General features: G+C 32.2%; 1 protein-coding gene across 3 annotated transcripts; it reads right to left on the bottom strand.

The window, feature by feature from the left end:
• Positions 1-4,485: 4,485 nt before the first annotated feature.
• LOC124834957 (uncharacterized) lies at positions 4,486-7,224 on the bottom strand. Of its 3 annotated transcripts, XM_088107446.1 has the most exons (5): positions 6,943-7,224; positions 6,784-6,861; positions 6,630-6,692; positions 6,294-6,330; positions 4,486-4,896 (listed from the first exon to the last, which is right to left on the bottom strand). In XM_088107446.1, exons 1-3 carry the CDS (start codon positions 7,105-7,107, stop codon positions 6,633-6,635), a joined length of 303 nt encoding a protein of 100 aa, XP_087963572.1. In that variant the 5' UTR covers positions 7,108-7,224; the 3' UTR covers positions 4,486-4,896; positions 6,294-6,330; positions 6,630-6,632. The 3 variants fall into 3 exon arrangements, with proteins under 3 accessions (XP_087963572.1, XP_047165751.1, XP_047165750.1); XM_047309795.2 differs by lacking the exon at positions 4,486-4,896 and having other exon boundaries at positions 6,135-6,330; XM_047309794.2 differs by lacking the exons at positions 4,486-4,896; positions 6,294-6,330 and having other exon boundaries at positions 6,367-6,692; positions 6,943-7,222.
• Between the last annotated feature and the right edge of the window lie 4,681 nt (positions 7,225-11,905).

Here is an 11,905-nt window from a genome sequence, read left to right as displayed (position 1 = left end):
ATTAAATCTTACATTATTTAATTTAAATTTATATATATAATTAAATTTCGTTTCTTTTCTTGAAATAAATTAAAATAAATTTCTGTTATTAATTTTTATTATTAATATTTTGTGTGAATACTATGCTAAAGAACATGTATTGTTTTCTATTCTTTATTATTACATGACATATTAACAGTTAACAAGAATTACTTAGTTCTGGAAATTAAATACGCAATTAATTTTTTATGAGAATAAGAAAAAATTTAAGTCTTTTGTATAAACATGTATGATTAGGTGGTCTATTCCAGTTTACAAGTACTAAAAGGTATGTCTGCACCCTCTTAATGATCCTCTTAATGATCTCTTATAGACTTACACATATAAGAAGTGTTATGTTTAATTCATTTAAATATGACAAAAATTCATTTACCTTAATATTAGTTAATGTTTACTCTCGTTTCAGTTGTTTCCATCAAAACAATAGATTTATTAAAAGGTTGACGAAAGAAACAGATAATTTTTTAAAGTTTGAGTTGAGAAGAGTATATCCATAAATATTAGGTTGTTGACGAAGAAAAAGGAGTAAATCTTAGGGATTTTGCATTGATGAGCACAAGTAATTAGGCTACTTTTAGCTGAAAAGAAAGACATTATATGGATAAAATATGAACAAAGGTCTCCAAAAGTTATTTTTTTAAAAAAAGAGGAAAGGGAAATCCAACCTCCATCATTCAACTTCCTCTAATTAATCTGCAAAATTCTCTCCCTATTTTATAGACACTTGGGTGAGACCTTGAATCATTGATGGGATTACCGTAATAAAATCAACCACTCTTTATTCCACAAATTCATGATGATGCCATAAAAGGAAGGTAGAACCAATTATTTATTATTCTCTTTCATTTGTATATTGCGGAATAATTCTATATGTTTGTTTTTTCTATTTATTGGTAAAAAGAAATTTCACCACAATATAATTGTCTCAATCTGAAATGAGACGCAGTGAACACACCTAAGAAACGAAACAAAACAATGTAAGATCTTTGTGTTTTGTTTGACATCAATAATGCAAAAGCCTATCATTTAACCAATTTAAAGACTTGACTTCAACTAATTTATTTATTAAAAGAGGTTAGATATAGGCTTTTTAAAAAGTCGTTTTGTTTGAGTGGACTAGACTGTGGACTTTTAAAAAAGCCTACTAGACCTAACAATCCACCTCACTGATAAATAATACTATTTAATAAATATATTAACATTGAATATGTAATATTCTATGGTTAACAACTGAAATTTATGTTGAATTAAAACTATGTAATACCTATTGATTTATTTGAGGATAGATAACTGGTTTGTAAAGATAGATTAATATAGCTGTATTTAAAAATTCAATGCATAACAAGTATTTCAAAAGGTTTAGAAACTTATTTACGATCCACTTACTGAACACAATATGATATAAAAAAAATTCATTCTATTGTAATTTAGTATCAACATGATATAAGAATTTTATCTTTACACTTATTTTATTGTCACTCTAATATGTCTTATTCTTAGGAACATTAAGTTAGACTCAATAGCATAGGGTAAATTTTCTTTGTATGTATAATCTTAACATATAATTAAATTGTAACGGTGAACTAAATATTAATTTTTTTTTATTCAAACACTTTTGAAGAAAATATTTTAATCATATATAAATTTCACAAAAACATTTGCAATTTTATGACAAACCTTGCTGATATTAATTTATATCATAACATATATCACTACTTTTTTTATTCAACAATATTATATATAATTATAGTTGTAATTATTGTGACACAAATTGAAATTATATTATTTATTAAAATATTCAAGATAGTATTTCAATATTTTAAAAATATTAATTATAATTTTAAAATCTTGTATAAAAGTTTTGTAATATAAAAGCTTACATAAAAAATATAATATTGGATAATTTAGTTAAAATTGTATTTTTATAATTTTCATAATTTAAAAATAAAATAAAATTCAACCTTTAGAATACTATATATAGTTTTAATGAAAAGTCATCTAAACATCATTAATATTATAACCTACCTTTATTTAGTTTGAAATTTTATATGCATAAAACAATGGATAGGATTATTTTTATCTTGTTTTTATTATTATACCATATCTTATTATATTCTATTTTCTTATCCTACCTAATCATATTCACCAAATGAGTAATAAAAGTCAAATAAAATCTAAAAAAGGTAATAATAAAATTAACTTAACTCAAGATTATACAACAGGTCAATAAATAAACAAAACAGATGACAACACTATAAACAAGTGCGATTTTGTGAATGCCGGCTGAGAATGCACACTTTGGTGCAATGCATGCACACTTATTTTAAAGGACAAAAAGTAAAAATCCAACATTCATTTTCTGTTTCATCAGTTATATGTAACCAAGCATCTTAACTATATTTTGATAGTGAATGATCTTTAAACTATATTTTTTAATTATATTTTGGTAGTGAATATATGACATACAGTAATCTATCTCAGTTCAATCTCATGCGTCAGAAAATCACAATCCTGCTACTACACTCAGAAAGAGCAAGTAGAAAGTCAAATTTATTTCAAATTTATTCCGACATAATTTCTATAGCTTTAGTGTCTATTCAGTCATACAGAAGTAGTGTCAACTACTAAGTGCAAACAGTGTACACCAGTGACCAGAGTACAATAAATAAAGATTAGAGCAGAGCCAATAAACTGAAGCAACAAAACAAGATAGTCTCTAAGCCGGCAAACATCACGAAGTAAGGAGAAAAAGTTTAAACATGGAAAACCCCAACAGTACTAAATAGCTTCATGGATGACAAAATTGTTAGTGTTCACAAGACCCTGCTCAGATTACCCCCAGTTGACATTTTCAAATAAATACATCCTTTCTTACTGACGTAACTAAGTTTTTGTGATGCATATCCGGCTCTAAATAGCAAATACTTTTTTACTCATTGCTAATCATCCAAAAGGGGCAACATAGAGGAGAGCAACATAGAGGAACTGTTGCAGGATTTCACCTCCAATTAATTTTTACCAAGGGGATCAAATGTTGGTAGATTTCCAATTTATAGTTGAACTGTTGAAGAACAGGGTGAAAACATAGAAAAACAAATATTGGCACCCAAACAGCTTATTTTGCAATTTGTAGATTGATATCACAATATTATATCAAAAGGTTTTCTAAAAGTGATAGGTGACAAGTTTCAACGCTGCAAGCTGAGAAGCATATGACACCAAACACAATGGATCAAGAAACTACATTGGCATGTATAATCTACATAACAAAAATCTAAATGAGATTCAAGACACGTGTATTCAACTTCTAAAACAATAAACATACGCTTTGGTAACCACCACGATGGTGGAGAGTTACCCTCAACTACAGAAGACAAAGGCACATCTGGCAACAGTTGACACTAACACAAACACACATGTTGAAAACTACAACAATGGAACAAAGCACTGATTAACATCCAAGACAAAAACAAAGTTTTGTGCACAAAGATGTTTGTTCTCAATGGAAGAAGGGTAATATGCTTCACCGTTCATAATATTTTAAATAATTTCAAATTTGTAATAAGTTTAATATTAATAATGTAAGTTTATTTTAGAAAAATTATGATTGAGGTATCTGGAAAGTGTATAGCCAAAAGTAGATATCAGCTCACTTACATTGCCAATGTCTAAGAGATTTTGAAAAAAGTGTTTTTTAATTGAGGTGGTGTGATGAGATCCCAGCAAGTGAATGAAGGATTAGATCTAGACACTTGTAGCTTCACAAGTCTAAGACACAAAGATGAGAAAGAACGAAAAACAATCCCCTAGTTTGTGTGTTTTCTTGGGTAGTTCTTGGATTGAGTAGGTTGTAGTTTGTATGTCTGTGGAAGGGTAAGGATAAGGGTAAGGATGACTGAAAAGTTATGTAAGGTTTAGGTCAGAACATGGAAGAGTCATTGATGATTCTTAGAGCCAAGAATTGGTGAGAAAAATTTGTGCAAGCTACGATCAATGTAGGTTGGAAATTGGATTCTTTGATGACTCTTTGGTAGGGTTCATGGTAGGGTTTTTCTGAACGTGCGAGGAAAAGAATGGTGTAGGTTCTTCAATTACAGTGGTGATTTGGTGGGGAAATGCCAAATGGTCTTCTTGCTTGGCCTCTTTGAGGATTTAGTTTGGTTTCTTGGTTCTTGGTCAAATCTTGGTCTGCACTTGAACCAGGCTACTCTAAATTGTTCTCCAAGAAAAAAAATAAAAAGGAAAGAACAAGAATGGAAACAAAAAAAGAAATTAAATCTCACCATAACATGTGGCTTCCTCTTGAAGTTAAAGAAAGGAGATGAACTTGATCTCCTCAAGGCCTTCCACCTTGGATAAGCTAAAGAACACAGCTAAAAGAATTGTCACTTGACACTAACAAAGGATTAGAAACTCTCTAGAGAGAGAGAAAAACTCACTCACGTATTTTCTTCAAATCAAGTTGTGTTATAAAGCTTACTTGAGTTCCTTTATATAGGCCTTTTGACCGTGAGCTAACCAAGGCAAAGTGGGATGTGGGACTTCTTCTGTAAAGAAACCTAGGAGTGTTCGAATGTCACGCCTTCCTTATTCTACCCAAGAATTAGCAAAACCTTTATCCAAACAAGTTGGATATACAATTAGCTATCCTATGCCAATATTTACAAGATATTTATTACATTATTTTCTCCAATATTTTCGCAGCATTATTCTTCATCTTCTCTTCTAGTTACATCTCTTCCAAGTTTTCCGTGATGTGAAGACTCCATTTTCAGGACCATATAATGGTAGGTAAGTTGTGTGAAGAGCATGTCCAAGAACTGTTGTTGGCTGAACATTTCCGAGAACTGCTGGTGCCTGAGCATGTCTGAACTTGTCAACATGTTATTATGTAGCGATGGTCACGAGCACGAAATTCAGAAAGCAAAGTATAGGAATGGTTGTGATTAAGTCCGTTGTGTGGATTTCAAAGAGTATAATTACTTCTTACACTTAGTTTTTGGGAGCAATTATCCACTATTTCTCATGGTTTAGATCACAGAATCTATCAAATTACACATAAAATGATAAAAAGAATTGTGTATTAATGGTTGATGAATGTTTAAATTTTTGTATTAAAGAAGAGTTGAGGAACTAAGTTACATAAGTGAAAAGCTAGCAAAATCAGATGAAGAGAGCAAAAAAATGGTGCGTAAGTCAGAATTCACCACACCTTAAGATAGAAATCCATAAGCAAGAAATTATCTTGCTGAAGCAAAACAAATTGACGTGACAAAAAGTGTAGTTATAAAGCCAACCACATGGACGAGTTGGTTAGTTGATTCATTTTTCCATCAAAGAAAAATTTGAATCTGACTATTATCTCCTCACATTTAGTCCAAATTCTTCATCAATTTTGTAGCAGGAGTTGAATCATGTAATCCTTGTATATAGGTGACCTAATTTCTATAGAGTGCAATTATTTCTACTTCTATGCTTTCAATTCTATTTGGCTTGATCAACCAAACATCTATGAAGATAAAAGTGTTGCAAATCATGTTTACAGTTTAGATATGAAGTACAACTTGTTGAATACTAATTTTCAGGACTTAAATCCTCTATTCTAGGGCTGATTTCTATAATTGGGTTTTCCAAGGGATTAGACATCTGAAATTAGGAATCAAACTCATTAATTAAGTTTTGAGAAAACTGAGATGATTGAATTTGCAAAATGATAGAAATAAGGACGAGAGATTCTTCTTTACATGAGTCAGGTTCCTACAAATGTTTAACTCCAACAACGTTCTTCCATAAAATATTTTTTTATTCCAACTGTTTGATAAAATTCCCCAAAGAGTTCTATTTGCACTAATCTGTTTATAGATACATGTTTCTATTAATGCACTTAGTTTGATTAGTGAATTTGTCGCAGTTATTGTTTGATACATAAATCTCTAGGGATACGATACTCTACTTATCAAAGTACCAAAACGTGATTGGTGCGCTTCCAGATATTGAACACACAAACTCACAAGATTCATTGCGCAACATAACGACTACAGCAACTTTCTAATTTGTTTCACAAAACTGATGTAATGCAATTGATAGAATAACAGTAAGCATGAAACTATCCTCAACATTGCTTCATGGGTAATGTCAGGACTTATTCATTACAATTTTATAGCATCCCTCCAGTCTCGTGAAGCATGGAAGGTTATTAGAAACGTTGATTCTCGACACTAAAAAAATAATAACACACCAAAGAAAAAGCTTACCGAAAGAGCACTGCTGCTAAATGTATAACCTAATTTACTGCATCACCATGTAGTATGTTGTCAGAAACAGCAATACAAAAAAAAGTACCAGTATATATAATTTATCTGAGATGAAATTGAGCATGCATCAAAACACAAGATATGCCTTATTGATATTGATTTCATTTTTGACCCCTGCGCAGAGCATTACAAGTGCAGCAATAAATCAAGACGAAGCCATGCCCCCTGACACACTTACATGTAGAGGAAAGACAGGGATCTATCTATGTATCTAGCTTCATTGACTATGCGGAATGTAGTGACTGTATAGCAGTATATGATAGGCAACAAACTCACATGCTAATCCTCTGATTTGCTTTCTCTGTCCTCGTTTCTTTTTCCGTATATCAAACCCGTTACCTGGAATTGTTGAAATTGAAACCCAATTCATTACAAAAGCGGAAGAAGAGTACATGAAATTGGAAAAGAGAGACTGGTGCAAAACTGAAACCTGAGGATCGGGGACGGGTTTTCGAGTCTCAACGTATCGATAAGGATCGGCTTCGGAGGCGGCAAGTGCGGCTTTTTCCTGTGGGGTCCACTGCTACAGTGAGTGCGCTGTTTGCAAATTGAAGTTTGGAGAGACAATAGAGTAAAGAGAGAAAAGAACCTGCTGTTGGCGTTTGAGGTCTTGTGAGGGTTTGATCCAGAGGTAGTAGGCTAGGGTTCCGGCGACCACCCACGAAGCAAGGTTGCTTCCGCCCCTCAGACCACCCATCGAATTGCTCACGAAGGACCTCGCGTTGCCCAACGTTCTTCTCCAGCTGCTCGCCATTCAAACCCACCAACAGATTACAGATTATAGGGATTTTTTCTATGGTTTCAGCGAAATTGGTACCGTCTTAAGAATCAAGAGCGGACTCGTATTAGCTAATTACACAACAACCCATTTTTTTTTTCTACGATTAATTTTTTTTATACAGTAAAGTGAAATTTATAGAATAAATTTAAAAACTAAAATAAAAATGAATAATTAAATTAGAACCCGAATCTGTTATTAATTTCAAAAATAAAAATAACTGTAAATATTTAGGTTGATAAACTAAAATAATAGTAATCTATACATGAAAAGTGCACACAAATATTAATTTTAGCAACAACAAAATTCAAACTAACAAAATTAAAATGACAAACATAAAATTACATTTTCATTTTTTTTTTAATTTAGGGAGGATCTTGAAACAGCAAGGTGCAACTGCACGTGTTCAAACACAATCATCAACCAAAATTGCTAACAGTGACACTACATGACCAACAAAGACCCGCAAATACCATTATTCCAACATTTGGATAAACTGCCATTTCTTTTATATTACTATCTAATACAAATTATCTTAAGTATAAATTTAGAATAATTACTAAGAAAGTATTTCTTTGGTATACCAAAATTAATAGTTAAATAGTTTTGTGGAACACTTTTATTAATATTTTTTTTCATTTACCATTTGTGATTAGGCCATGAAAAATTTCCTATTCATTCAAACTTTGAAATATCTCATTGGATAAGAGACATTTAAATTAACAAATTAATTTTTGACAAAATTATGTCTTTTTTTTTTAAAAAAAAAAGTTAACTTAAAATGTGATATTTCAATTCACTTCTATCTTCTATATTACTAGTATTAAATATTATAATAGAATAAGAGTGAAGAAAAAGTGTTAAATTATTAGTATTTTTATAAATTTTTTAAAATACCTTAAAATTTACAAGTTTACGGGTATATAGGGTTGATAAGTTCCTGATACAAGTTCTTTTGTCTCATTTTCTTTATGTTTTTCAATGTTCATATTTGTGTTTGTTTCAACATGGATAGAAAGATACTTTAATACTAAAATAAGTTTGAAATCAAATATAAAAATAATTAATGTGTATTAAATACCTTATAATTTTTTAATAGAATTTCTATACGAATTAACCTAATTATAATTCAAATTTATTTAATCCTGATTATTAGCTCAATCAGAGTTATTTACTTACCTTGTGTCAAAAGTTTAACCGTCTGATTTTCTTTTCTACGGTGTAACTGACCATTCGACTGATCATTAATAAGGTCTTTGACTCCAAAAAGTAAAATAAGTATTTTAAAAAATTTAAACGAAAATCAATTAAAAAACAAGAAACAAATACATAATTTATATAATTAAATATTACCATATATCAAATCAGCACAGCAATTCCCATCAAAATCGGTTTTACATTGTTAAATATTTTTCTATTAGATCACAGCTTTTTCCAAACCTATTGTTACAATGACATTTCATTTCATACTTTATTTCACATAAATTATATATGTAAAATATAATATAGATTTCAAACTATCAAATGTAAGGGCCTAGAAAATTATAAGGCCATTGGGCCCAGTTGGAGGCAGCCAGGCCCAAACTAAGGGAACATGACCTTAGCAAGGGTCTTTTTCCAAACTGTCAGATTCTTCTTTCTGTTTTCCTTTCTCACTCTAAAAAGAAACTCTTGCCCTAAAAGTTTTCTCTGCCTATTCTCTGATACCCAGAACCTTGAACCATAGAAAGTTGATTCTGGTGCTACCTAAGCGTCTGCGGAGTAGAGGGTTTCATTTCTACCGAACGTTCTCTTCATTCTGAACGGTAAGTTTTATTTTTCCTTTCTCTTTCCCTGTTCTAGAACCTAGAGCATGCAACTTTACTAGGTTCACGTGCCTTGTACGTTATTCCTTCCATTCTCTGTCTATTCGAGCTCTAAGAGCTATGTTCTATCACCGATTTGGTGATCTGTAGGTTCTGTCAAGTTTCGCTCTGTGTGGAGAGTAATGTTAGGGCACTCCAGTAGGATATACTGCTCAACTTCAAGGTAAGGGGAGCTAGTTATATTTTAAGAACTGTATGATGTGCCTGTTTGATTTATTTTGATTGTTTTAATGTTATACTATATTTTGGTGGTGAGCATGTTTAAATTGTAATTGTTAAAAATGTGACATTGTGTGATCCTGCTATGCTGATTATCATTGGACTCGTATGAATTTATTTTATACAAAAATAGGTAGGCTGAATGTTGAAATTAATATGTTTTGGTTGAAATTGTTCTGGTTGGAGGGTTTGGAGTAAGTGCTCTGTGATAGCATGTATATGGGGAGGTACTGTTTAAGGTTACTGTGAGGGGTGAGTGATATATATAATTGGGTATTTGATGTCTAGAACATTGTAGGACAGTTTTAATAACTTAGATAGTTAAATCATAACTTGTTAAAAGCCTTTCTTTGTTGGTAGGATAGAGGGGACTTAAAAACCTGAGTTGGCACATCCCTGATCATAGAGCAGCCCTGGCCTGGTCCAGTACGTTGTGACTAGTCATATGTGCTAGCGCCGAAGGTGAGTCTGATGCTCCGGTGACCAATTTGGGGGAAAGTAAGATCTCTACTATGATAAAAATTAGACAAGTAGTTTACCAAATAAGAACTCTGGGAAATAGATAGAATGGATAATGAGTGGATACACGTATTGTTTCAGGTTACGGTGAGGTAAGGGGAGCTGGATATGTTCCTATAGATTGTAGAAATATTAATCTGTGGTTGGGATATGTGATATTCTGTTCTCTGATGAAAATTTGGGAAAAAGGGGAATGAAACAGGGGCTCTGGTTGTGATTCTGCAAAATTCTGCAGAATTCGAAAGTGACGTTCGTCCAAATAGAAATTTAAATATGCAAACGTTCGTCCCAAATGGTAATTTAAATAGGTCAACGTTCGCCCAAACAGTTTTCCACCTGATAGGTTCAGTCTGTAAACGTTCGTCCAAACAGTATGTGATCCATTATGATTGTCGGTTTTAGCGTTCGGCCAATTGGGTTCAAACTAATATGGTGTTCGGTTATGAGCGTTCAGTCTGGTGTTCTGCGAGCTTTAGCCTTCGTCCTTGGGCATGTGTTAGGGATCAATTAGCGTTCGGCCTTATTATGTGCTAATGATCGTTAGCGTTCGACCTGTATCATGTATTCTAAGGTTTAGCTTGTAAGCGTTCGGTCTTGTGTATTAGTGATCGTCCATAGTGAACGTTCGGTCTTGATGAGGCTTATTCCCAGTTAGCGATCGTTCTCAATGATGTTCGTCCTCATGTAGTACTTGTCATAGGTAGCGTTTGGTCATGATGAGGCTTGATATTTGAGCGTTCGTCCAAACAGTGTGCGATCCATTATTATGTTCGGTTTTAACGTTCGGCCAATTGTGTTCAATCTAATATGGTGCTCGGTTTATAGCGTTCGTCCTAATATTGTTTGATCTCACAGCGTTCGCTCAAATATTGTTCGACCTCACAGTGCACGGTTGATAGCGTTCGGTCTCTTTGTGTTCGTCCAAAATAGCATTCGACCTAATAGTGCAGTAAATGGTTTTCGGCCAATTGATGTTCCTCTAATAGCGTTCGGCCAAATAGTGTCCGGCCAAATTGTGCTCGGCAAATAGTGTTCGATTCTAAGTTTCATTTGCTCTTGTACTGGGTTGGATTAAGTGTGCAAAATGTTTGGAATGCGTACTGTAATGTGATTTATGGGAAAGTATGTAAATGTATGTGATATGTTAAATGACTGTGATGATATGACTGCAAATTTAAAGGATGAATTTGAGTATGAATTGGACATCTCAGGGTGAGATGGATGAAAGTGATGCGTGGGTGATGATGTTGTTCTGTATAACTGTATGGAGCTTTGAACTGGTATGTCTATCCCTATACTCGAAGCACTGTTCATACTCAGATAGAGGAGAGCAGTGTAAGTGGTGAGAGTAGAGGGAGGTCCTCGTCTATAGTCTTAGAGTTTAGACATAGACAGATTTGGGGGATTTACCTTGCTTAGTGTTGGGGAGTGCCAGCTGAACTACGCAAGTGCAAAGACGACCAATAGTTCGACAGTTATACTAATCCGGATGAGTCGCGTGAGTGTTGAGTCATGGTTTAAAGTGTTATGTACTAACTGTTTTATATGTACTAAGCATGATGATTATTAATTGATTGAACAATATGATTATTGCCTGTTTATCTAGCTCACCCTTGCTTCTTTGTTGTGTGTTGCTTTTGTATGTTTTTTCTTTGCAATGATCATCCACTTGGATGAGAGCAGATGTTGGTGAGGAAATACCTCTAGAGCAAGAGCTGGAGGAGAATGATGCTGCTGCACAATCTACTTAGAATTTAGATATTTTAAACATTTGGATATTAAATACTCTAAACTGTCTAAGTTTGAAAACTCTGTATTTTGCTTTGGATGACTGTAATTTCGTATTTAATTGTAAGTCATACTCTAACTGATCTCTTTATTGGGAATGTCGACTCCTAACTTATATGATGTGATTAATATATTTTGGGATGTCACATCAAATATATATATATATAAATTAATCAAATATATATATATATATATATATATATATATATATATATATATAAATTAACCTGACATATAAATTTTAAAATATAATAAGATATGGTAATTTGAACATGTTTTTTAATTTTAATATTTTGTTTATAAAAAAAATATCAGGACATAAAATTTAATTTAATAATTTCATCAAAAGATTTATTTATTTTTTAAATTACTAATGATATACC

The sequence above is a fragment of the Vigna umbellata genome, chromosome 2 (genome assembly GCF_029865625.1).
Source record: "Vigna umbellata cultivar VRB3 chromosome 2, Vumbellata_1.0, whole genome shotgun sequence".
Taxonomy (NCBI): Eukaryota; Viridiplantae; Streptophyta; class Magnoliopsida; order Fabales; family Fabaceae; genus Vigna; species Vigna umbellata.
Note: the sequence above shows the minus strand (reverse complement) of the source record. Positions and strands in the feature narration are given on the sequence as shown.

What these genes read in the sequence shown, in the direction of transcription:
- LOC124834957 (XM_088107446.1), bottom strand. Translation starts at nt 7,107, where the DNA reads ATGGCGAGCAGCTGGAGAAGAACGTTGGGCAACGCGAGGTCCTTCGTG. An exon ending in ACCTCAAACGCCAACAGCAG is followed by an intron (nt 6,862 to 6,942) that starts GTTCTTTTCTCT and finishes TGGACCCCACAG; the next exon opens with GAAAAAGCCGCACTTGCCGC. An exon ending in AACCCGTCCCCGATCCTCAG is followed by an intron (nt 6,693 to 6,783) that starts GTTTCAGTTTTG and finishes CAACAATTCCAG; the next exon opens with GTAACGGGTTTGATATACGG.